Source organism: Phocoena phocoena, chromosome 19 (assembly GCF_963924675.1).
Source record: "Phocoena phocoena chromosome 19, mPhoPho1.1, whole genome shotgun sequence".
Taxonomy (NCBI): Eukaryota; Metazoa; Chordata; class Mammalia; order Artiodactyla; family Phocoenidae; genus Phocoena; species Phocoena phocoena.
Genome location: NC_089237.1, coordinates 17244344 through 17270194, shown reverse-complemented (window position 1 = coordinate 17270194; position 25851 = coordinate 17244344). Strand labels below are relative to the sequence as shown.

At 59.2% G+C, this 25851-nt stretch overlaps 1 protein-coding gene across 2 annotated transcripts; it reads left to right on the top strand.

Annotated features, from left to right (window-relative positions):
- Positions 1 to 620: 620 nt before the first annotated feature.
- FMNL1 (formin like 1) lies at positions 621 to 25851 on the top strand. 2 transcript variants are annotated; one of them, XM_065897708.1, is made up of 26 exons: positions 621 to 749; positions 10015 to 10098; positions 11690 to 11803; positions 12566 to 12639; positions 12993 to 13076; positions 13413 to 13550; positions 15366 to 15474; positions 16415 to 16491; positions 16702 to 16795; positions 17671 to 17745; positions 18059 to 18169; positions 19267 to 19416; positions 19909 to 20010; positions 20190 to 20442; positions 20696 to 20995; positions 21197 to 21321; positions 22000 to 22202; positions 22660 to 22894; positions 23055 to 23123; positions 23660 to 23740; positions 23829 to 23958; positions 24085 to 24248; positions 24503 to 24604; positions 24753 to 24848; positions 25119 to 25239; positions 25748 to 25851. In XM_065897708.1, exons 1-26 carry the CDS (start codon positions 621 to 623, stop codon positions 25849 to 25851), a joined length of 3324 nt encoding a protein of 1107 aa, XP_065753780.1. The 2 variants fall into 2 exon arrangements, with proteins under 2 accessions (XP_065753780.1, XP_065753781.1); XM_065897709.1 differs by lacking the exon at positions 25748 to 25851 and adding an exon at positions 25395 to 25486.

Genomic DNA, 25851 nt, shown 5'->3' with positions numbered 1-25851 from the left:
GTCGCCCGGCTCCGAGCGAGCGGGAGCCTGCGGTTCTAGGACCCCGAGGCGCGGCCGAGCGCGCCGCCGCCTCTGCCTCGCCTCGGTTGCTCCCGCTGCGGCAGGTGAAGCGGCGCCGGCCGCCCCCTCTGCGGCAGGTGAAGCGGGTCGGTAGCCCCCTCTCCGTCACGCCATGGCTGCGGCCGACCCCCGGCAGGCGCCCGGCGCCCTCCCCCTCCCTCCAGCCCGCCCCCCTGGGGCTGGGTGCGTAGCGGCGGCGGAGGCGAAATGCGGTTTGCGCGCACAGGGAGCGACAGCAGAAGTTAGAAGATCGCCGAGGGGGGAGCCCGTGCCGCAGCTTCCTGCCCCCGGCCCAGCCCTCTGGCCCCGGCGGCCTGCAGCCTGACTTCCTCCCCCGACCCCGCAGCTCGCCGCCCGGCTCCTCGGACGGGGCCGCCCCGATGGGACGCTGCGCCCCGGCCCTTGCGCGCCGCTGAGCCGAGCGCCCGCGTCGCCGAGCCGCCGCCGCCGCCGAGATCCGCTGCCCTCCTCGCCCCCCAGGCCGGGAGCCTCATCCGCCCTCCCCGGGAAAGCTGGATTTCCGAGGCTGGAGGCGCCTGGCCGACTGGGTGGGGACCACCATGGGCAACGCGGCCGGCAGCTCGGAGCAGCCCGCGAGCCCCGCAGCGCTGTCCCCCAAGCATCCCGCGGCGCCCAAGCAGCCGATGCCCGCGGCCGGAGAGCTGGAGGAGAGGTTTAACCGGGTCCTGGTGAGTGTGGCCCGCTGTGCGCGGGGCGCGGGCGGGGGGCGGCAGGGGCTCGCCACGCGTCCCCGCCCCCGGGGGCTCAGGTACCGCTTGGAGATCTCCGGCGGCTTGGTGGCGGCCCCTCCAGGGGGTGGGAGTGACAGTCGTTTCTTAAAGAGTGACTTAGCACTCTCCCCCCAAAACTTTCTTCTGCAACCGTCCAGTCTCCCTCCCCAAGATACCCCCTCCCACAGCGCTTCTGGGTCTAAAGGTCTAAACAAAAACGTCCTGGGAGGAAGTTGGGAGCGCAGCACGCGGGTGGGGTGGGGGTCCCGGAGCACCCCATTCCCCACTGCATGCAGGCCCAGCCACAGGGTGCGATAGCATCTACTTGTGTCTCAGGGTCAAAGACATAAGGGGTTATATTTTAACCTCCTAGGAGCTGGAAACTGAGTAGAGGTGTTTGGTCCTGATCCGTGGTCCTGAGCTGCTGGGAGCCGGGTTGTCAGATCATGCAGTTGGGGGTGTCTGTGTTTCTCCCTCACTGCATGTCCGGGAGAGCTTGTCTGTGGGTCCTTATCTTGTGCGTCCCCTCACACCCACTGGAGGGATGAAGATTAGGAAGGGCGGGGTCAGAAGGGGTTGGTCACTCTGGCTTGGGGTGGAGCAAAAGTCTGGAAGCCCCTCTCCCTCACTGTCACCTGCTCCAGGGGATTGGGGGGCTTGGGGACAAGGCCACCGGGGAGGAAGCCATCAACTGAGCCTGGAGGCAGTTGGGATGGATTTGGTGGGAAGGGGCTCCAGAGCAAAGTCAGGGTTCTCTAAGACCTGGTAGAAGAAGGGAGGGGAAATGGCCACTCATTCTCACTTCCCTCTCCCTATCTCAACCCTGTCCCAGGCTCCTTCCCTAACTAATCGCCTGGTGGCCTGTCTGCTGTCAGCTCCCTTACCAGACCCTGGGTGACAGGCAAATAAGGCCGTGCTTTTCCCCAGAGGCACTTCCAAGTCCGAGCAGGCTAGCGCTGCAGGTCTGAGGGTGGGGGCCTGAGGTAGACGCAGGCAGCAGAGCCGCGCAGGCTGGTGGCCCTGTTGATTCTTCTTCTTCTCCACCTCCTTGACATCATTTCCCCTCCCCTGGCCTGCCTTGAGGCCCTACTTGCCAGATCCCCTGTGTGGCCCCTCCTCCCAGTTCCAGGAAGTCTTGTCTGCTGCCCCCTCCCAGGAGAAGGGCTGGGAGGGATTTGAAGGAGCTGTAGGGTGGGGCGGGGTCCGAGCTGTCCACGTGAAGGCACCTTGTTTGATTCGGGGAGCGGGAGGGATGCTGAGGGACACCTCACATCAGACTAGTCCCCAAATACCCCACCTCTCCACCTGCTTCCCTTTCCCCAAATCCATGGCTTCACAAAGCTGAGTTGAGTGGAGCAGAAGGGGGAGGGGGAAGAATGAGATAGACGGTTTCTGGGGGCCATCTGGGGAGCCTGAGCTGGTGGTGGATCCCTGGACCTTGGTCAGCCTGACTTTCCCCCTAAGTGTGTCTATGGATGGGGGTGGGATGGGCTCTCAGGGTGAAGTCCAGGTCCCAGTCCGTTCTCTGTTACACACACCAAATGGGGAGGAGCTGGGTGAGTAATTCAGACCACTGGAAAATCCAAAAGTCAAATGGTGAGGTTCTGATGCCTGTGTAGGACTTGACTGCCGCGCTTGCGTGTTTTTTGGCCTTAGCTCCGATTGGCTGAGTCTGACACTAAGTGCCGCTGGGAGTCCCTGAGAACCAGGGCGTGGAGGGCGAAGGCCCACAGAGGGGTCCGAAGGTGTCCTGGTGGCGAAAGTGGTGGTGGCTAGGTAGAAATCTAGGGCAGCAGCACCCACTGGGGTTCACCGGCCCCCTCCCCAAGGAACCCCGGTGTGTTTACACTTCCCCCTTCTTCCTGGGGATGGATCAGCCTGTCCCATGTCTTGTATTCACAGAAGGCACCCAACCCAAGGTCACTTGGCTAAGAACCTCGTTCCCCACACTCCTCACCACCGTGCCCTGGGACTATACCCTTGGCCTCTGCCTGAGGCTGGCGGGGGGGTGGGGTGGGGTAGGTGGGGGGTGGATGCAGATTTGGCTAAAACTATAGTCCCAGTGACGGGGATTACAGGGAGTGCCTCCATCTGAGCACTGCCTCCTTGGCCAGAGCTGAGCCCTGTCCTCAGTGAATGTCTAGAGAAGAGGGCTTCCCTGGTGATGCAGTGGTTAAGAATCTGCCTGCCAATGCAGGGGACACGGGTTTGAGCCCTGGTCCAGGAAGATCCCACATGCCACGGAGCTAAGTCCGTGCGCCACAACTACTGAGCCTGCGCTCTAGAGCCCGCGAGCCACAACTACTGAAGCCCGAGCGCCTAGAGCCCGTGCTCTGCAGCAAGGGAAGCCACCGCAATGAGAAGCCCGCGCACTGCAACGAAAGAAAATGAAAGAAAGGGTAGCTCCCACTCGCCGCAACTAGAGAAAGCCCGTGCGCAGCAACGAAGACCCAACGCAGCCAAATAAATATAAATTCCTTAGGAAAAAAAATTAATAAAAGGAGAAGAGCCTCAGACTGCTGAGTGGTGGGCCTCCCACCCCCAGGGATCCCCCAGTCTGGAAGGGGGAAGCACAGCCCTCTCCTTGGGATCTAGTCACATGGCTCCAGGGAACCTCTTCCTTTCATTGAAGCTCAGCCCTTTCATCCCTGGTGGGTGGAAGGATCCTGAAATCTAAAACCACTCCTTGGCTTCTGGCTGTGGAACTCCTCTTATGGGTTAGGGGTATCCCGACCGAGGCCCACTGCCAGACAGGAGATGCGGGTGCTGTTCTCCCTTTCCCCCTGGGCAGCCTTTTTCCCGTGCAAGAATGGGTGGTGCGAGCTACTTTTCTGGGGAGGCTCTGAGAGAGAGGGTTGCCCTTGCTTAGCTGGTGGTGCGGAGGAAGAGCAGGTTGATCCAGGGTTTCCACCTGCTGCCTTGGCAACAGTGGAGGAGTGATGGCTGCCTGCCGCAATGGTGGGAAAACCTGCCCACCGAGCTCCATGCTCTCGCCTCTCCTACGCCACACTGAACGCTGCGTGTCTTCCAGCCTCTTCAGGCATTCCCCTGCAGGGGTCAGGGTTTGGGGTGGCAGAGCACTCCTTCCAGGCCTGTCAGAACTGCCAGGCTTACGGCCTGGCCTAGGACACCCCTGATGTGTCTGGGCAGGGAGGCGCCTGTAACTTAGGGGCAAAGGGATCAAGGGAAGGTGCTGTGATGTGCTTGAGGCCAAGTGATGCTGCCATTCAAGAGGAGAGGAATTTACCTGATGGGGCCTGGCACCGTGCGGTGCCCTTAGCATGTGCCCAGGCTGCGTGGAGAGGTCAGGGCAGTCCCCGGCAGGGTGTGGGTGCTGCGAGTCCTGCTCTTCGCTGGGCTCCTTCCCCGCTGGGGCTGGGACTGGGGGTGAAGGGCAAATGGGCGTCTCCATTCTGTAGGCTGTGACCGAGGCGCTGCCTCCTCTGGGGTGGGGCAGATGAAGTTTGGCGCATGGCGCTGTGGGTCGCTTAGGCCCCGTGCCTCCCATCTGGGGCCTCACGTGGAGGATCGCAGTGGGGCTGTGGCCCTGTGTCAGAGGCTGGGCTGGGCAGAGGCCGTGGGGTGCCATTCCCAGCAGGCAGTACTGGCGCGTGCTGCCCCTGGAAACACAGGGATGTGGTAGGCATGACTCACAGTGACATCTGGGACCAGTCGGCAAAGAGCTGGGGGAGATGGGCAGGAACAGGTGGGGCTGCTCTTGGGGCCACCTCTAAATTTTTCCTGGGAACATGGAGCCCCGGAAGGTGGCTCAGCCCTCCCTGCCTCTGAGGAGGGCAGGGGTTACTCACAGGAAAGGCTGAGTAGCTTCCTGGGCTTTGGGGTCATGAAGTTTGGGAGTTGAGTTTTGTCTTTGCCACTTACTACCTGTGTGACCTTGAACAAGTTACCCACCTTCTCCGAGCTTCAGTTTTCCTCCCGTGTAAAAAGATAATAAAAATGGTATATGCCAGGGACTTCTCTGGCGGTCCAGTGGTTAACACTCCACACTTCCAACGCAGGGGGCGTAGGTTCCATCCCTGGTTGGGGAATTAAGATCCCGCGGGCCGTGCGATGCAGCCCCCCAAAAAGAAAAGGGTATATGCCAGCCTGCTGGGATTGTTGCAGGGATTAAGTAGAGTTGAGGAGGGCTTAGCACAATGCCTGACACAGAACAAGTGCTCAGTAAACACTGTCCACTGTGAGGACAGGATGATGTTGAGGCTGATCTGGTCCTCTTCATCTTGGGGCCCTTCGAGGTGAAGGAGCCCAGACCCTGCCTCTTCCCTCCCCCCACCTCCGTTTCCAAGACCAACCAAGGGTGCCATCTTTAGTCTTCAGCAGTCACAGGTCAGGCTGCCCTCCCTGCCATCAAGCACGTCAGCCACAGAGGGGCCTAGATGAAAACTGCCTGGTGGCCGGAAACCACGAGAGGGAGGGCCCACCTCTCCTGGAGGGTGGGGCAGCGGTGGCACTAACGGTAGCTGTGTGCACATGGGGAGGGGTGGGGAGGCCTCCACTTCCCTCAGAGAGAGGGTGTGCTGGTGAGGGGGGGTTCCCCAGTGAGTAAGAGCTCAGTGTGGGCAACAACAGGAAATGTAGGGTGCTGGGTGGCAGGAAATGGGGCCGGCTGTTCCTGGTTCCTCAGACAGGCGCGGGGGCCAGGTTGTCTGCAGAAGACCCCTGGGAGGCCGGGACCCATGTTTCTCATTGCTCTGAGCGCTCCTTCTTCCGAGGAAACTGAGTCTTCTTACCAGCTTGCCAGCTAGGTCACCTTGGGCAAGAAGCTTAATGGCTCTGTGCCTCAGTTTCCCGTTTGTGGAAAGGGGATTATAATAGTGTCTACTGTGTAGGCTTGTTGTTGAGATTTAAATGAATTAATAGATGTAAAGCCCTTAGCATGGCACCTAGCACGGATTGAATGTTTGGGGGAATATTAATTATTGTTGCTGTCGTTATTCTCCTAGCAGCCTGGATTATAAGGGCAGTGCCTGCTGCTCTGACTCCTACCCTGCTTGCCCTTGTTCCTGCCATGGGGACCCTTCAACCCTGACGGGAGAAGCTGTTAACTTTTTGGGGTTCTTAACACCCTAGGGCCGGGTTACCCCACACCCTCCTCTAAGCCTGGGATTTCTTATAAGAGCCCTAGAAAATCCATATACCAGAATTTTTAAAAGAGGATAACGTTGATTGTTTTTGGAGATGCCCTGAGAGCTCTAAAACCAAGCTTGAGGCCATGTAGAGGTGGGCAGGGGAGATGGATGGGGAAGTGGGGCCGGGGGACAGGGCTGGCTTCTGGATCCATCAGGCTGTGGAATGCCTGTGGGGCTGGTCTGAGACGGGCTGGTGCCTAAGTTCAAGGGCATCCCAGGGCTTGAAGGGCTGGGCTTCCTAGGGAGAGGGTGGGCGGGTGGGTTGGGACGTAGTCTCAGCTCAAACTAAAAGTGAAACTGGAGGGTGTGACTGTGTCCACATGTAGCCGGAGCCCCTTCAGGGATACCTGCCCACATGTCAGTGTTGGGATGGGGGGCTGCCTGCAAGGGGCTGGCCTTGGGTGTGCAGGGCTGGAGGCCCTTCTGACACACAGAGAGGGGGCAGGGAAGCAGGGGAATGATCCCCACCCATTCTAATAGGAGGAGCAGGGAAACAGCTCCTTCTCTTGGCCACACCCTGAGAGGTGAACCCTATCTCCCTCTTCGCAAAGTGTGAAGGGCAGCAGCGGGTGGGAGCTGGAGGCTCAGTTCATTTTTGGCCAAGCCTTGGAGACAGGTCCACTTCTCCGAATGTTTTCACCAATTTCTGTCCGCCACACAGCCCTCACCTTGGGGTCTTCAGTGGACTCCCCTGACCCCCCCCCAACCTGTGACATGCCTCTTCATAGTGGTACGTCCCTGAAGAGTATTATTACGTCAAAACACAGCTTCTAACATAGGGGCAGGACAGGAATAAAGACGCAGACATAGAGAATGGACTTGAGGACACAGGGAGGGGGAAGGGTAAGCCGGGACGAAGTGAGAGAGCGGCATGGACATATATACACTACCAAATGTAAAATAGATAGCTAGTGGGAAGCAGCCACATAGCACAGGGAGATCAGCTCGGTGGTTTGTGTCCACCTAGAGGCATGAGATAGGGAGGGTGGGAGGGAGATGCAAGAGGGAGGAGATATGGGGATATATGCATATGTATAGCTGATTCACTTTTTTATATAGCAGAAGCTAACACACCATTGTAAAGCAATTATACTCCAATAAAGATATTAAAAAAACAAAAACAAACGAACAAATAAAAAAACCCACACAGCTTCTCACTGAAGTGTTCCCGGGAGCCCTGTGAGTCTGAGGTAGGAGGGAAGTGTGCCCATTTTATGGAAGAGGAAGTTGAGGCTCAAGGAGACAAAGAAGCAGTCAGGCTAGGTGGGCCCAGAGCCTGGGTCCCCTGAATCCCGCTTGGGTTCCTCCACATCACAGCCGCCACCCCCCTCACAGGAGGCAGGTGTTCCCCCCCGACACCACGCCCCCCCCCCCCCCCCCACCGCCGCCACGCACACCTGGACTTCCCGGTCCTTCCCTGTCCCATCTGAGGGCCATCAGCCAAACTTCTGCTTGTGTCTCCCAGTCCCCAGCCCCATGGCGCTGCCTCCTTGCTAAGGGCCCTGAGTCTGGGGGTCTGTCACTGTTTCCAGGATGGCCTCACCCCACTCTGAGTGAGTGGCATTGCTGGTCCCTCTCCTGCTTCCTACGGTACCCGTCTCCTCTGTGGGCACAGCCGAGGAACAGCTGCTAATTAGTGCTCAGCGCTGTCAGAGCTATTTCTGATTTCCGAGCCTAAATTTAGCCCGTCTAGCAGGCTGGCATGTAGGCCCGGGGGCCTGAGGAGGCCCAGGTGGGGAAGGGGCAAAGGGGTGCCCTGCCCTCCACCACTGCCGGGACGGGGCGCTGGCCCAGCAGAGACCTCCCCCTCCCCAGTAATAACCGCGGGCTGAACTGGGGGAGTGGACCTGGGCGCTGGTTCTGGGTTGGCTCAGGGCTCAAAGTCAGCCTGGCTCCCCTCTTACTGGGTTCGTGACCTTGGGCAGGTGACTGAACTAATGTGGGCTGCACCTGTGGGATGGGACTAATGGCCGTGCCAACAATGGTGGTGAGGGTGGAAGGCTGCCATCTGTGAGCAGGGCTGGTAAGCCTTCGGGCAAAGCTGGCACCACAGTTGTTGGAGTCATTCTGATGATTAGTTGCTGTCTCTAGAAGTGCACTGGGGCCATTCCTGGAGCCAGCAAGTCCCCAGGGTGGGCGAGAGCCCAGAAGGACCCACGTCAGGAAGCGGCGATCTCCTCTAAGGGTCAGCTGCCGAGCCCTCCCCCTCACTCCTCTGCGCCCTCCTTCCCCCGCCACCACCTCCTCCTCCGTGCTGGCCGCGGGTTCAGTTTCCCTGGCATCGCCTGCCTTCTCTCTCTGCTTCCTCCTCCCCCCTCAGCCTTGGCCCCCACCCCCACCTCGGCGCTGCCCCACCCTGGGTCTCTGTGGGGTGGGGATGGATCTGGAGGGACCAGGGAGAAAGAGAGAGACAGAGGCAGAGAATGGCCCCAGGGAGGCCTCCCTGGCCAGGTATATCCTTCTCTGGGCTCCAGGGCCCCTTCCTGGGCAGTCCCTCCCATGGGGCAGGAGCTGTCCTGGCTGTCGGCAGGTTGGGGGAGGGCAGCCGATGAGACTGCAGGTGGTTTCCTCAATCTGGGCTCACTTTCGCAATGGGGGAGAGGAATGACGTATCGCCATGCCCAGCCGGCCCAGGGGAGGGCCTGGTGGATGGGCGGTTTCACCTCTCAAGTGGGGCCCTGGCCGGAAAGCTTGGGCAACCGGGGCAGAGGGTACCAAGCTTCCTGTTGTCTGGGGCCGACCTAAGGCAGTGATTTTCGGGGTGAGGTCTGGCCAGAGACCCCGAATTAGGCTTAGCGCCCGGGAGAGGAAGCTGGCCGAGAAGCCTTGGGTGGGTGTGGCCCCTTCTCTGCTCCCGCTGTGGCCTCCTCTCAGGGCCATGTGACTGAGGATGTGTAGTCTGAGACATCAGAGCTGGTGACAGGGGCCTCTTCTACCCTGGGTTGGGGCTCCCTGGGGCTCCCGCTTCCCCAGTACAGACTAAGCTCCTTGAGGGCCAGAACTGTCTTTTGGAGCCTGACATACAGTAGACCCTTAATAAACCTGGGGTTTACTGAATCGGGGTGAACGGGCATCGTCTGCTGGTTCTCTTAGGGAGACACGCCGAGTCCTGGGGGTCCAGGGAGCTCCTAGCGCTGGTGGCACCTGGTGATTCCATAGCACCGGGGGAGACACCAAGCCTGTCCTGTGGGGAGAAGTTCGGCAGGCACGTTGTACCCTTGTCATCTGTGGCTGGGGGAGGAGGACCTAGGCAGAGCAGTGCTGACCTTTCTTAGCTCTTGAGGGGAGTCCCAGCCTGGGTCACCAGCACCACAGACCCAGCGTGCTGGCTGCTGTCCCTGGTTCCTGTAACTGGGTGACCTTCCCCTGGAATCCACCTGGGCCCTGCAGCCACCATGCACCTGCTTGGAACTCCCTGCCCATCTGACCTCATCTCCCTCGGTCTGTCCCGAAGTGACCAAGTGGGAGGGGGCTGGAGAGGGACGGGGGCTGCTGGCTGCTGTCCTTGCAGAGGCTTTGTGGTGTTTGTGAGACACTGGTGCCCTGGGCTGGGACCACATACACGTGTTGTTTGGTGGCATGTGGGAACGGGGCACAGTCCACGCCTGTCCACACTTGGGCCTGGCCAGAGACGGGTCCCTGTTAGCTTCCCATGAAGATGGGAGAAGAGATGGTACCCCCTTATCACATGTGGGGAAACGAGCCCAGAGGTGCCTGAGGTCCCAGGAAGTTAGGCTGTGAACCCACGCTCCTGCCTTCGTGCCAGTTGTGCCGGGGGGGGCGATTTAAGGGTGACGGAGCCCAGGCCCTGGAGTCAGGCAGACTTGGATTCAAATCCCAGTGTCACTTTCTAGCTGTTGGGCCTTCGGAAAGGTGCTCCATCTCTGGGACTCGGTGTTCTCGTTGTCTAATGCTACTTATTTCCGGGGGTGAGGTGGTGACGGGACTCATGTGAATGACAGGCCTACTAGAGAGTTGGCCTCTAGTGGGTCCCCTGACAACGCCCATGGTCCTCTCCCCCTCGGGTTAGGGCCCCAGACTCAGCATCTTTATCTTGTCGTCCTTCTCCCCAGAACTGCATGAACTTGCCCCCGGACAAGGTCCAGCTGCTGAGCCAGTATGACAACGAGAAGAAGTGGGAGCTCATCTGTGACCAGGTGGGCACAGGCCCATTCCGTCATCGGGGTGCTCTGTCCTGGCCAGGCTGGGGCTGGCAGGAGAGGGGACACTGCCACGCTGCCGCAGGGCCAAGACCCTGCCCAGAGGCCAGCGTAACATCTGGGGAGGGTGCTGAGGGCATATGCAGGACTCTGGAATCCCCCTGTGTTGGGCCTGGGCCTCCCCAGGGACCTTATGAGTCAAGAGCAGGGCTGGGTCTGCCCTCTGAAGAGCTGACAGGGGCTGGTCCAGGGTACTGGCCAGGGCAGCTAGGGCCGTGTTCCCATCCTCCTTGCTGAGCTTCCCGGGGCAGCCTCTGTCCACCCTCCAGCTCTGGACTGGGGAAGAGAGGGACAGCCCTAGGGCTGGACATCTTTATTCCACCCCATGGGAGGTGGGGAGGAGGGTCAGGAATTCCTGTCCTCCTTTGACCTTGGATCCAGAGGAGCTGTAGTCAACCAAGCAGTTCCCCAAGTCAGCCAGCTCCCGAGTGGCAGAGCAGGGACTAGAGGCCCCGTCTCCTGGTTCTCAGTCGCCGCCTGGACTTGCCACCTTCGTGGCTCTCTTGGCTGCCCCAGCCCCTTCAGCTGTGGGGCTGCTGTCTGAGGTAGCAGGGAGGACGCCTGCTGTGGCAGGGAGGGGCCTGGCTGCCACAGTGATTCAGAGAGGGAGGGAGGCAGGCCTGTGGCCCTGGAGGCTGGGGGTGGGGATTTGGGAAGCAGGGAGCCTCTCCTGGTAGCCAGGGCTGGGCCTTCGGCTTCTGCTAGTGGACCAGGATGGGATGAGCTGGCAGGGCAGAGTCTGGGGGGTGAGGGCAGGGCTATGGGGAGAGGGTGGGGAGCTGCCTCCGGAGGCTTTGGGGCTGGGGTAGGGATCCCTGCCCCTTGGGCCTGGCATCTCAGGCTGAGCTCACAGAGGCTTGGGAGAAGTGGGAGGTTGAGGGGGGTGGCTGGGCATATCTGAGGGGTCTGGACTGGGAAGGGTGGGAGCTCCTTTGGGTGGAGGCCCTCTAGTGGGGCCCCTGCCTCTTGTGTGAGTGGCTCCTGGAGCCCTGGATGGGGTGGGGCTCCTGGAACCCTGGATGGGGTGGGGGAGTTAAGGATTGTTTTGTTGAGCACAGGTCACGTGCTCGCACGTACGCACTCACACAGGTGAACACGACGACTGGGGCGGAGCCCTGCGGGAGGGGCCCCCATCCTGCTGGGAGCTGGGCGCTTCATAAGGCCCTTCCAGAGTGTTCTTCCTCCTGGTACTCCCACTTCTGGGCTGGGATGTGGCCCAGGGAGGGCACAGGGCTGGGAGGTTGCCACTCACTGGCCTGCCTGAGTCTCCCCCTCCAGGGTGGGGTGTATAGTAGGACTGACCCCTCCACAATCCATCCAGGCTGTTCTAGGCCTGTGGCCATAGACCCAGGGACGGCCTGGCCGGGGACTGGGGTCTTTTCAAGTGGCAGGCCGAATGTTTGGGTTTATGCCTTTGGTATTCAGGGGGGTCTTAAGGCAGCCTGGGACCTTGGGTCAGAGCTGACAAAGGGACTCTGGGACAAGGGTTGGCTATTTGCCCCTTGTACATCCTATTCCATGTCCGCAGGAGCGGTTTCAGGTCAAGAACCCCCCTGAAGCCTATATCCAGAAGCTGAAGAGCTACCTGGAAGTCGGTGGGGTCAGCCGAAAGGTAGCAGCAGATTGGATGTCCAACTTAGGGGTATATGTCGCCCCCTTTTTCTCTGTCCCTTTCCCCCTGCACTTTCCAAGCTCTGGGCAGCTGGAGTAACTGTGTGTATAGACTTTTCTGCAGGCTTCTGTGGGTGCGTGGACGCGTGTGTGTGTGTTTTCACAGGGGACTGAGAGTGCCCTGGGCGTGCACTTTCACGGGTTCCTCTGCAGCTCCTATTTGTACTCAGATGTGTACACTTGTGTGTACTTGTGTAGTGTGTGTGCATGTGTGCACACTGTGTGCCCAGGCATGGATGTGCGTGTGTGTATTATGTACGTCCTTTTGTGTCCACATATGGATGTATGTGTATCCTTGAGTCTTTGTATAGGGGTGTGTGTGTGTGTGTGTACCCCATGTGTCTGTGTGTGGGTATGTGAGTGTCTTATGTCTGTGTACCCACTGTACTTGTGTATGGATATGCACGTGTGTGTGTACCCAGGGTGTTCATGTTTGAATGTGTGTGTACCCTTTGTCCTCACATATGGGGGTGTGTGTGTGTGTGCGCGCGTGTTGTATGTCTGTGTCTAGAGACGTGTGTGCCTCTTTCGTGTCTGTGCGTGGCCATGGTGCGCAGCCTGTGTGTCTGTATGGGGGGGGTGTATGTGTGGCCTGAGTATGCTTATTCCGCTGGGCAGGTGTGTGGAGGTGGTCTAGACAGCCGAGTGTGAAAGACCAGCTGTCGGGGTGGGCAGGCACTGTGGGCTGAGGCCTGCGCTCCACCCACCAGACTCCCCTGTTCTTGGCTCCCAGTTTAAGAGGAGAGTCCAGGAGTCCACCCAGGTGCTACGGGAGTTGGAGACCTCCCTGAGGACCAACCACATTGGGTGAGCAAGGGCTCAGATTTCCCTGGGGAGGTCAGGGGAGGGGGAGAGCTCTGGCAGCAGGCAGCCCCTGGGTTCCCCTTGTTATCCTCCCATCCCCCCCCCAGGCTGTGCCTATGGACCCCCTCCAGGCTGGGTGTCCTCTCTTGCCCACCCTCTGCCTGCCCCTTGAGGCATGGCTGGGCCGTGGGTCCTGCCCGAGGCCTCTACCATCATCGCCTGGCGTCACTGGGTCTTGCGAGGCTGTTGTCTTCCTGGGAAAGGGCAGCCCAGGGGCCCTTGCTGTGCCCATTCTGTGCCAACACTGGGCAGGACCTCCTTCCTGGGCGGCACTCAGGGAGCCCTGTGCCCTGCAGGTGGGTGCAGGAGTTCCTCAACGAGGAGAACCGTGGCCTGGATGTGCTGCTCGAGTACCTGGCCTTCGTGCAGTGCTCTGTCACGTAAGCCTGGCCCTGCCCTTGTGCCCACCCCCAGAGTCCGTGCCTTCCTGCGCCTCGCCCACTCCTCGGGCCGCTTCCAGGCAACTTAGCCTGGGTCCACCCTGGAGCCCTGCAGTTGGCTTGAGCAAGGCCCCTTCCTGATGGTCTGCCGTGGACGGGGAGGGAGGTGGCCTGCGGTGGCCAGCTGGGACCTGCTAGGCCCAGCACAGCGCCAAGAACACAACCTCCTCCGCCTGCCCCCAGTTTCTCCTGCAGATCTGTCTCTCCCTGGGTTCCCCCCACCCGCTCTGAGGTGCCGTGCAGTGTTGGCCTCCATCCCCAGTCTAACCCCCACAGGTACTACATGGAGAGCACAGACAATGGGGCCCCGGGCTCCGAGAAGAGCAAGCCGCTGGAGCAGTCGGTGGAAGATCTCAGCAAGGGCCCGCCCTCATCCTTGCTGCCACAGCCCAAGAGCCGCCATCTGACCATCAAGTATGTGGACCCCCTGGCGGGGTGGCAGGTGGTGGGGTGAATGGAGAATTCACCCCTGGACAGCTGTACCCAGCCTGCTCTACCAGGGCCCTGGGGGTGGTGAGAGGGGTAGCCTGGCATTGGGGATCAGAGTAAGGGCCTCACCCAGGGCTCGGGAAATGTGTGTGTTAAGAAGCCCCTGGGGTGCACCTAGAGGCTGGAACCTCAGTGGGATCTGAGATAAGGGGGGGTTTCAGGGTCGGTGGGACCCCTTTTGTATCATCTAACCCCCTGTTTTCTCCCATGCGGACTCCAGATGCCCCCCTTCTCCCCGGTACGTAGCCACCTAGGGGCAGGTGCATGCCTGGTCAGCTTCCAGGGTGGTGGTGGGGTTGGGTGAGGTGTTCAACTCAGGTGACACCCCTGGATTCAGCTGCTTCGGATACGTCAGCCCACCCTAACTTATGACATCCTGCTGGGAGGTGGGGAGAGGGAAGGAGATGGCCCTGGAGCCTCATGTGGACACCAGGTACCTTCCTTCCCACTCTGGGTCTAGGAAACCAACTTCATCTTAAGTTCTAAACTCTCACAATATATTTCTTTGTTCATTCATTCAACAAACATTTTTTTTTAGCATTTACTATGTACCAGGCATGGTGGTAGATTCTCAGGTGACAGTTTACCCTGCCCTTGGGAGCCTTCCATCTAGTAGGAGACGGTGTGTGACAGGTTGTCATGGAAGTATGACTGGGAACTCTGAGTAGGGAGGTGGCCACTGCCTGGGGCATCAGGAAGGCTTCCCAGAAGAGATGACGCTGGAACTGTGTCTTGCAGATGGATAGAGGCTTTAGAAGCAGTGGTGGGAACAGGGAAGGGCATTCCAGGCAGAAGGAACAGCACAAGCAAAGACTCAGGCACGTTTGAGCAATGACGGGAAAAGGGAGATGTGGCAGGAAGAGCGAGGAGTGGGGCCTTCCAGTATTGACTGGCGGTTCTGCGACAATGGAAAAAATCATGTTTCTTTTAGAGAAAAATCAGCAAAACCATTCATAGAGCACTTACTATGTGCCAGGCGCTGTTCTAAGCTCATTTCATAGTCCCAACAACCCTATCAGGAAGGTACTGTTATTACCATTCCTATTTTACAAAAGAGGAAACTGAGGCCCGGGGAGATTAAGTAACATGCATGCCTAGTAATCAGTGAGCTGGGATTTGACCCATGGCTGTCTGAATTGTCAAGATGCAAGGTAAACTCACGTGGCTGTGAGCGCCACCTTGTGGAGAGTATTTTCATGGCCGTTCACAAGCTTTGGCGGTCTTTTCCCTCTGTAAGCTCTCCATCCCCACAACACAGCAACTTTTTTTTTTTTTTTTTTGCCGTACTCGGGCCTCTCACTGTTGTGGCCTCTCCCGTTGCGGAGCACAGGCTCCGGACGCGCAGGCTCAGCGGCCATGGCCCACGGGCCCAGCCGCTCCGCGGCATGTGGGATCCTCCCGGACCCGGGCACGAACCCGTGTCCCCTGCATCGGCAGGCGGACTCTCAACCACTGAGCCACCAGGGAAGCCCCAGCAACTCTTTTTAATACCAAGTCGCTGTTAGGGGGTCTTTGCTTCCCTGACCCCCACCTCTTCACCTCTCCCCCGGAAATGCCAGGCCCCAGGCCTAAGAACTGAGGAAGACTTCCGGCCCTCAGCTGGCCTCTTTGGTTGGGTGGACGGGAAGCAGACGTTTCCAGATGTGTCCCCTCTTACTCCAGTGGCCATCTGAGTGGTGGGGGGAATAGGAAGCTGGGTTTGGGACTCTGACCCCTGCTGCCTCCTCCCCACCTGCCCAGGCTGACCCCGGCCCATAGCAGGAAGGCCCTGAGGAATTCCCGTATCATCAGCCAGAAGGATGACGTCCACATCTGCATCATGTGTCTGCGTGCCATCATGAACTACCAGGTTGGTCAATGGGCCTGGGGCATTGACACTGACTGTCCCCCACCCTGTCCCCACTGGAGAACCCTGGGGATCTGGGCTGTTAGTTCAGGGTCTTGAGGCTGATGAGTCTTGAGGGGAAGCCCAGATTTCTGCACCTTCCTGGTCAGGTCCCTTAGAATACCCTGGACATGGCTGGGGGCATGGATATGCCTCACGTGGGGACTTAGGCACCCCACTAAGAAAGGCTGCACACCAGGGAGAGCAGCCTCTGGGTTATTTCATTTGGAGGGGTGATTGGTGAAGCCGTTCCTCCCTCACTCAGCTGGCCTTAAAGGACTCACTTTGTCCAAGGTACTGAGTCTTGACACTGGCTTTTGAGCAAAAGCATTTATTTATTTATTATTATTTTAAAATTAATTAATTATTGGCTGTGTTGGGTCTTTGTTGCTGCGTGCGGGCTTTCTCTAGTTGTGGCGAGGGGGGCTACTCTTCGTCGCAGTGCGTGGGCTTCTCACTGCGGTGGTTTCTCTTGCTGCGGAGCACGGGTTCTAGGTGCGCGGGCTTCAGTGGTTGTGGCGCGCGGGCTCAGTAGTTGTGGCTCGTGGGCTCTAGAGCTCAGGCTCAGTAGTTGTGGCGCACGGGCTTAGTTGCCCTGCGGCATGTGGGATCTTCCCGGACTGAGGATCACACCCGTGTCCCCTGCATTGGTAGGCGGATTCTTAACCACTGCGCCACCAGGGAAGTCCCAGACAAAGGTATTTAAAAAGAGGGACCAGGCTTTGGCTGCCACCCAGGAGGTCGTGGTTGGATATAAAGACCTTCCTGGGAATTCCCTGGTGGTCCAGTGGTTAGGAATCCACGCTCTCACTGCCGGGGGCCCTGGGTTCACGTAGCCAAAAAAAAAAAAAAAAAGAACCCTGGGGGGTCTGCCTGGAGGAGCTGACCTCTCCTTTCTCCCCAGTCTGGCTTCAGCCTCGTCATGAACCACCCAGCCTGTGTCAATGAGATTGCTCTGAGCCTCAACAACAAGAACCCTAGGTGATTTCCAGGCCCCTAACCTTTCTCCATGTCTAGTTTCTCCTCCTACTTCACCCCTTGCCTACTCTGTCCCCTCAGTTCTCGGGACCGCTACCCAGGCTCATTCCCACCCCATCAGCTCCCCTGCCCTCCCCCCTAGCCAGGCCCACATCCACCTTTGCTGCGGGGCCTGCCTGTTCGCAAGGGACAGCCTGCCCCTTCTCTCCCCAGAACCAAGGCTCTGGTGCTGGAGCTGCTGGCGGCAGTGTGCCTGGTTCGGGGAGGACACGATATCATCCTTTCCGCCTTTGACAACTTCAAGGAGGTAATGGAGCCCCCGCCCAAACATGTACTTGCCCTCTAGTGTTGCTTGGAGCCCTGTTGCTGCCAACTGTGGCTTCTGCTGGGGACAGCTAGGGACGCTGGGTGGGTATTTGGGGAGTTTCCTCATCTGAAGGGAAGGTACAGGGTCACGCAGGGGCACGGCCTGGGGCGACAGGGACAACTATGGGGATCTGCTGAGCCTCTGCCCAAACTGGCCTTGATCCACACATCTCGGAGCTGCTGGCTCTGGTTATCAGGCTCGCGAGAAGGAGCTGCTTGAGAATATGATGCACAAGGCAGCACGGGATCAGTGCCTTCCTCTAATGAACATTCGTCAAGGGGCTACTATGTGTCAGGCACAGAGTGGGCGCTTGGGATACATTAGTGAACAAAAGAAACAACGAAGGCAGTAGAAGACAGATAATCAGCGATATAATAAATAAGCAAATTACACAGTCTATGAAGAAATCGTACATGCTCTGGGGAAAAAAGTCAGGGAAGCTGTCAGGGGAGGGGGAACTGGTTGCCGGGTGGTTAGGAAGCCTCATTGAGAAGGTAAGATTTGAGCAAAGTTGTGAGGGAAGTGAGGGATTGATGTGGTGGCTGTCTTGAGTAAGAGCACATCAGGCAGGTGGAACAGCAGGTGCAAAGGCCCTGAGGTAGGAATGTGCCAGGACGCCAGTGTGGCCAGAATGGGTCAGTGTTGGGGAGGGCTGTGCGAGATCAAGAGGGAATTGAGGTTTTGAGCAGAAGAGTGACATGGCCCGACTTAGATTTAACTTGAGAGGCACTCACAGAGGCATAAAGGGGACAGCTGCAAGATAGCTTAGGAGGTGTGTCACTGGGACCTCAGTGACAGCCATTCCTCCTACCCAGGTATGTGGGGAGCAGCACCGCTTTGAAAAGCTGATGGAATATTTCCGGAACGAGGACAGCAACATTGACTTCATGGTGAGCTCAGGAGCCCAGCCTGGGCCAGGTCACCCTAGGGTGCCAGGAGCAGTTAGGAGCCTGGGTATCTGGGATCTGGGCTCAGCTCCTGCAGATATGAGGACTGAGTGGTTGGTGGGGGAGGGGCGGATGTCAGTGACGGGGAGGCTGGGAGGAGGGTACGTGGGACAGATATGGGTGGGACAAAGCTGGATTAGTGGGGTGAGAAATGTGGCAAGGGTGGGGGACTTGGGGTTAAACTGGGGGGGGGTGGAAGTCACTGAGAACCCCCCACCAAGAGGATCATAGACCTGCTCACTGCCCCGCCTCCCAGGTGGCCTGCATGCAATTCATCAACATTGTGGTACATTCGGTGGAGAACATGAACTTCCGCGTCTTCCTGCAGTATGAGTTCACCCACCTGGGCCTGGACCTGTACTTGGAGGTGAGCCCTGCACTCCCCCCAGGACTAACCACCTGCTGGCTGCAGAGTATGGCTCAGTGGTTAGCACAGATGCCAGGGTCAGGCAGACCTGGGTTCAAGGTTCAAATCCCGACCCTGCCACTTCCTAGCTCATGTGACCTTAGATAGGTCTCTTCTCGCTAAGCCTCACTTTTTCCATCTGTAAGATAGGAGAATCATAGAAATAATAAAGACTGTAACTGTGTAGAGTGGTGCCTGCCGCAAAATAGGCACTCAGACCATGGAGCTGTTGTTGCAGGTGCTAGAACAGGCTCTAGGTGGCCCTCGGTCTGGCTCTGGGAGCACCAGACGCAGATAGGCATACAATGGGGAGCACAGAGATACTGGGCCAGAGCAGGAGCTGGCTCCTGCTGTATGGATCTGGGTCGTGGGGGAGTTCCTTGCTCTGGGGAAGATGGGCAGAGGGGCTTGGTACTTCGTGGCTCAGCCTGCGCAGAGAAGGTGTAGCTTTCTTCTGATTTCTTTGTGAGGCGTCCCAGAGGAGCAGGGCCTTCGGGATTGGATTTTTGAAAGCCAGGATCAACAAAAGGAGAAAAGCAGGCTAGGGTGATATGTCCATTCAATGGAATATTCAGCCACGAAAAGGAGCAAAATAGTGATACATGGTAGAACGTGGATGGGCCTTGAAAACATTACGCTATTATGCTCAGTGAAAGAAGCCAGACACAGAGGCCATATATTGTACGCTTCCTTTATACGAAATGTCCGGAATAGGTAAGTCCATAGAGACGGAAAGATTGGTGGTTGCCAGGGGCTGGGAGAGGAGAGGATGGGGAGTGACTGCTAACAGGTACAGAGTTTCTTTTTGGGGTGATGAAAATGTTCTGAAATTAGATAGTGGTGATGGTTTGCACAACCTTGTGAATATACTAAAAACTAGTGAATTGTACGCTTTAAAATAGTGAATTTTATGGTATATGAATTATATCTCAATAAAAAATAAAGAAACAAAAGTGGGCTAGGGCTCAGGCCCCTTTGTCTGGGCTCTGGTGGTGATGGGGGGTACTGGAAAGATCCCTCACACCAGGCCTCAACCTGAACCTTCCGTCTGGGGACAGAGGCTTCGGCTCACGGAGAGCGACAAGCTGCAGGTACAGATTCAGGCCTACTTGGACAATGTTTTTGATGTGGGCGCGCTGCTGGAGGACACTGAGACCAAGAATGCTGTGCTGGAGCACGTGGAGGAGCTGCAGGAGCAGGTGGCCCTGGTGAGAGCTGCTCCTGAACTTGGCCCAGCACAGAGTAGGCCCACAGAGCCCCACACGGATATCAGCCACTGGTTCTAGGTGTGAGCTGGGGGCCCCTGAGTTTCACCAGAATCCTTTGGGTGCCTTTCTCAATGCATGAATGTTCATTGAGCTCCTCCACTGGGCTGGACCTCTGAGGAAGGCAGGTCTTCTCCTCTCCAGGTGCTTGGACCCCAGGCCCTGGTTTGGGTGGAATTGGGTGCCCGGGGCCCCTGCCAGCTCCCTCCCTCATCAGTGGTGCCTTGGTTTCCCCTCCTGAGAGCACTTCAGTGCTCTCAGTACCTCACCTACTTGGGTTCAAGTGCCAGGCTCGGCTGCCCCGCGGCACCCCAGGGCTAAGCACATCCGGAAGCCTCCCCTAGCCCTCCAGGCAGGCATGCCTGGTGCCGCCCCCTCGGTGCCCATGCCAATGCCCGGCTGCGGGTGGGAGCTCACCATGTGCTCGTGCCACAGCTGACAGAGCGGCTTCGGGACGCGGAGAACGAATCCATGGCCAAGATAGCAGAACTGGAAAAGCAGCTAAGCCAGACCCGAAAGGAGTTGGAGACCCTGCGGGTGAGGTTGGGGGGACGGGGGGTAGGGGGGTGGGTGGGCCGGGCCAGGGGTGGGACGGACTTCCAAGAACAGACCATTTGGGGCTTCTAGGCTTGACACCTCCCTCCACCCCGGCAAGAAAATGGGGGCTCTGTGCCAGGCTTGCCGGTGGTTACTAACCCCCCACCGGCGGCTCGCAGGAGCGCTTCAGCGAATCGACCCCCATGGGCACCTCCAGACGTCCCTCTGAGCCTGAGAAAGTGCCTGCCCCTGCCCCGGCGCGGCCCTCAGCGATAGAGCTGAAGGTGGAGGAGCTGGAGGAAAAGGGGTTGATCCGTATCCTGAGGGGGCCCGGGGATGCCGTCTCCATCGAGATCCTCCCGGTCGCTGTGGCAACTCCGAGCGGCAGCGATGCCCCGACTCCGAGGGTGCCCATCGGCTCCCCCAGCCCAGGTGTGCAGGGGCTTCAAGCCGGGTGGGGTAGGAATGGCGGAACCGGGAAGTGCATGAGGAGCCTGGGGACATCTCAGGCGGGGAGAGGTGGGAGGGGTAGGTTTGGATTGTGGGCGTGGCTCAGGCAGGTGCGGGTGGGTCGCAATGAGCCCAGTGCGCATGTGTAGGGCGGGGAGGCGGAGACATGACCCCTCAACCTAAGAAATTGACACGCCCTTCTCCCCGCCCCCTCCCCGGTTCTCGCTGGGCTCAGAACTCCCACCTGCAGCAGAGCCGGTTCCCGGAGCAGCAACCCCACCGCCGCCGCCGCCGCCCCCACTACCTGGTCTCCCCTCCCAGCAGGATGCCACGCCCCTGGCGCCCCCACCGGCCCCGCCCCTCCCAGGCAGTCCGGAGCCCCCGCCCCCGCCGCCGCTGCCGGGAGACCAGCCGCCCCCACCCCCGCCGCCACCGCTGCCTCCGGGCGCTGACGGTTCGGTGCCTCCACCGCCCCCACCGCCTGCGGGAGGTCCCTCTGCTGCTCTCGGAGGGCCTGGCTCAGAGATGGGCCCGGGTGAGTAGACTGCCCATGGCATGGGGACGAGGCGGGGGTGCGGTGGGGGGTACTCTGGCTTCAGTATCCTCCAGGACCCTCTGTCTGTGGGCCTCCTACTGCCTCCAGTCTGCTCTGTGTGTCCTCACTGGGCCTGGGCCCAGGTTCCTTCCAGCCATGGCACCTACTACTGCCCCAGTGACCACTCCCTCTCTGTCCCAGGAATGAAGGCCAAGAAACCCATCCAGACCAAGTTCAGAATGCCCCTCTTAAACTGGGTGGCCCTGAAACCCAATCAGATCACAGGCACTGTCTTCACTGAGCTCAATGACGAGAAGGTGCTGCAGGTGAGTGGTCCTGCCTTGCTGCCAGTGTGGGCACCAGAGAAGGGGGGGGACCTGCCTGGATCATGCTGGGCACTGGGGGTGGTCACCTCCTCTACCCCATTTTATGGAGGAGGACATGGAGCCCCAAGAATGGGGGTCAAGCTGAACTGGACTAGTGCATCTCGTAGGCAGTGTGTCCTGACTCCCTTGGAGGCTTTCCCTCCATGCCTGCAGAGGGGCTCATCCCTCCCCTAAGTCTGGCCTCTCTCCTCCTTTCAGGCCCCTCTCCCACCGCCTTCCCACAGACAACCAGGGCCTCAGCCCTTCTAACTACACTTTCAGTTTTCCAAAAGGGTTGTGTTCTGTTGCCTCCAGGCCATTGTTCATGCTGTTCCTCTGCCTGGAATGCCCTTCCCTTTCCTCTTTTTAACCCTGGCCAATTTGGCTCTTGCTTCAGCTGAAGCGGCTTGGAGTCTGGGTCCTCTGGATAGGGTGCTGTTCCTGCCCCTCCTTGGTGCTCCATGTGCTTCGCCTGTATCCCCCATCAAGGTGCATGGTCAGGCTGCGTACTGGTTTGTTTCTCTGCTGATGGCCTGGTCAGGGCTGGATAGGTGGCTCTAGTACCAAGCACGGCGCTCAGCCAGGAACGCACCAGCCCCCGGCCCCGCCCAGCCCCACCTCCTCTTTCTGCACCCTCAGGAGCTGGACATGAGTGACTTTGAGCAGCAGTTCAAGACGAAGTCCCAAGGCCCCAATGTAGACCTTAGCGCCCTCAAGAGTAAGGCATCCCAGAAGGCCCCCAGCAAAGCCACGCTCATCGAGGCCAACCGGGCCAAGAACCTGGCCATCACCCTGCGCAAGGGCAACCTGGGGGCGGACCGCATCTGCCAGGCCATCGAGACGTGAGTACCTCTGCCCCAGGCTTAGAGGCAGCGCAGCCCCTCTGCTAGGCCGGGGTTGTTAGGCAGATAGTAAAAGAGCCCCAACTATGGAACAGAGTCCATCAAGTTTCATACCAATGCTGGTCGGAGAGTAGGGCAGGGAACTGTGTTCCCATTTTCAGGTTAAGAAAACTGAGGTCATACTGTGAGTCCATGCCCGGATGGAGATGTTCCTTTTGCCTTCTTGCCTCCTTACACTGAGGCCCAGACATTTACTGCTTGGACACCGCCACTGATGTATGATTGGGACTCCGGGCTTCCTAACTCCCAGCTTCCCTTGACTGTTATCTCTTATTCCCTGAAGCTGTTGGCAATAGCAAATAGTTAAGTTCATTTATTCCATCAAGTAATGGGGTAGGAGTGGTCCTGCTCTCAAGAACTGGTGAGTGTGGAGTGATACCGGCCCCTCCCCTCACAGGTACGACCTACAGACCCTTGGCCTGGACTTCCTGGAGTTGCTCACCCGCTTCCTGCCCACAGAGTATGAACACAGCCTCATTGCCCGTTTCGAGCGGGAGCAGCGACCCATAGAGGAGCTGTCAGAGGAGGACCGTTTCATGCTGCGCTTCAGCCGCATCCCCCGCCTGCCCGAGCGCATGAACACGCTCACCTTCCTGGGCAACTTCCCAGATACTGCCCAGCTGCTCATGCCGGTGTGCACGGGCTGGCAGGGCGATGCGGCCTGGGCTGGGATTGGGGAGGAGGCAGCTTGCAGCCTGGTCTCCAAGAGGGCATCTGGGAGTACTTGAGCCTCCTACAGGCTTCCCCCTACTCCCGCCCCAACTTACCATGCCTCCCCCATCCCACCCCCAGCAACTGAATGCCATCATTGCAGCCTCAATGTCCATCAAGTCCTCGGACAAACTCCGCCAGATCCTGGAGGTGAGAGCCTAGGGCAAGGGTCTAGGAGGCGGGGCCCACCCATGATGCCTTGCCTGTTCTGGGTTGTGTGAGAGGGAGACCCAGGCCCTGCCCTGAGTCCCTGGGATGCAACAACTATACGGTTCCCACTTCTAACATCCAGGCTCAGAAGGGCAAAGCTAAGGTGGGGATGGGGGCCGTGTTACAACAGCGCACCTCACACCCTGCCTGAGGGTTCATTAGCAGAGCATCGTGTTGTCGGGCTGTGAGGGAGATGGTGACCCCACAGCCTTGGAGGAGGTGTTGGCAGCACAGTTTTGGGTAAGGATGGCAGGTGACAAAATTGGGTGTGCCACGGTGTCGGCTGTGCACATGTGTCAGACACGCATATGCATGCGTCATGGACCTGCGGCATCCACGCAGGAGTTCGGTGGGCGCTGAGTGCAGGGCTTGCTCTTTACCACCTTTTCTCCTTGTGCAATTCATACTTCAGGGGGTTTCCTCAGCCCCAGCACCTGGCTGAGCTCCCCCCGCCACCCCCACCCCGCCTCTTGCAGATCGTCCTGGCTTTCGGCAACTACATGAACAGCAGCAAGCGTGGGGCAGCCTATGGCTTCCGGCTCCAGAGTCTGGATGCGGTGAGGGGGCGGGGCAAGGAGGGGTCCCCTGGCCCGGGGGCTGGGGGATGGCTGGTGGCCTGGGGCTTACAGGAGGTCCTCACTGCAGCTGCTGGAGATGAAGTCGACCGACCGCAAGCAGACGCTGCTGCACTACCTGGTGAAGGTCATTGCTGAGAAGTACCCACAGCTCACGGGTTTCCACGGCGACCTGCACTTTCTGGACAAGGCGGGCTCAGGTATGGGTGGGGGGAGGGGCTCAGCCCCGGGGACGGATACAGGTTGGGAGAAAGCGACGGGACCACAGGAGTAACTGGACGGGAATGCTGCCTCTCTGATTCTCTGCTGCCCCACCTCCCACTCAGTGTCCCTGGACAGCGTGCTGGCCGACGTGCGCTCCCTGCAGCGAGGCCTGGAGTTGACCCAGCGGGAGTTTGTGCGGCAGGATGACTGCGCAGTGCTCAAGGAGTTCCTGAGGGCCAACTCGCCCATCATGGATAAGCTGCTGGCAGACAGCAAGACGGCTCAGGTGGGCTGGGGCTGACCCGGCCCGGGAGGTGGGGAAGCTGGGGTGGGGGGTGAAGGACTACCTAGGTGGGGTTGTGTAGCCAAGGCCTGGAGCGCTATGACCACAGCAGGGACGCCTTGGGGGGATGGGGCAGGAGGGAGCAGCCATCTGCCTGGAGGAGGAGAGATGAAGTGGCCAGTGTCTTAAGGGGGTACAGAGCAGTGGTCAGGCTCCGAGGGGTCTGTGCTGGTGGGGTTGACAGGCTGTGCCCGCAGGAAGCCTACGAGTCTGTGGTGGAGTACTTTGGAGAGAACCCCAAGACCACGTCCCCATCCATGTTCTTTTCCCTCTTCAGTCGCTTCATCAAAGCCTATAAGGTATGTGTGTTTGGTGGGTAGGCTGGGACCCCTGCAGGGCATTGCAGCCTCTCCACCTGGTCAGTGGGAGTGGTAGGGGTTGTTTCTGCTGGGGGGCGGGATAGGGAAGGGAGGACTCCCCTTACGCAGACCTGCCTTGGCCCCTCAGAAAGCCGAGCAGGAGGTGGAACAGTGGAAGAAAGCAGCAGCTGCCCAGGAGGCAGGCACCGACACCCCGGGGAAAGGGGAGCCCCCAGCACCCAAGGTAGGCAGCTGCCCCTGAGCTTGGTACTAGGATCCAATGATGCTTGGTATCCTCACCCCAAAGATCTGGCCCTCCTGCACACCCTTATTTTTATGGACTGACCCTGCCCAAGGCCAGGATGCCCCAGTAGCCTGGGGTGGAAATGGGTTCCTTTTCCTCAAGCCAGCTCCTCTTACCATGGGGGACCAGGCAGATGGTCTAGGGTTTAGTGGCACAGGGGGGGAAGGGGATCCTGGAGTTGGAGCGATATACCCTCGCCCTCCTCCCCAGTCCCCACCCAAGATCCGGCGGCAACAGATGGACCTCATCTCTGAGCTGAAACGGAAGCAGCAGAAGGAGCCACTCATCTATGAGAGTGACCGTGATGGGGCCATTGAAGATATCATCACAGGTGAGGACTTGGTGGGGCCTGTCCCGTCCTTGGTCTGTCCTATGCTGTCCTCCATCCGCCGCCCAACCCTGGGGGTCTGGCTGCCTCACTGCCTCTTTGCTACTTTTCTTTTTTTCCTTTTCCCTTTCTCTCCCCTCCTCCCTTCCAACCCTCAGTGCTCAAGACGGTGCCCTTCACTGCCCGCACCGGCAAGAGGACGTCCAGGCTCCTCTGTGAGGCCAGCCTGGGAGAGGAGATCCCCCTCTAGCCCCCAGGTACCCAGAGGCCTGGCCTCTGATCCCAGTGGCTGCCCACAGCCCTGGGGGCCCTTGGGGGGACTGAGTCATGCTGCCCTCCCCTGGACCATGCATGGCTGGGCTGTGTTGGAGGGAGGTCTGATAAACAAACAGGCTCCCTCCCACGTGCACACAACCTGTGTCCCTAGAGGGGTGAGGCCTGTGCCCTGGAGTGGTGTCCCAACCCTGGACAGACTCCTGAAAAGGTAAATGTCTCTCCTCTCTGCCTCCAGATCTGCGGAACCAGCCCTACATCCGCACAGACACAGGCCGTCGCAGCGCTCGTCGGCGCCCCCCCGGAACCCCCCTTCAGGTCACCTCCGACCTCTCCCTGTAG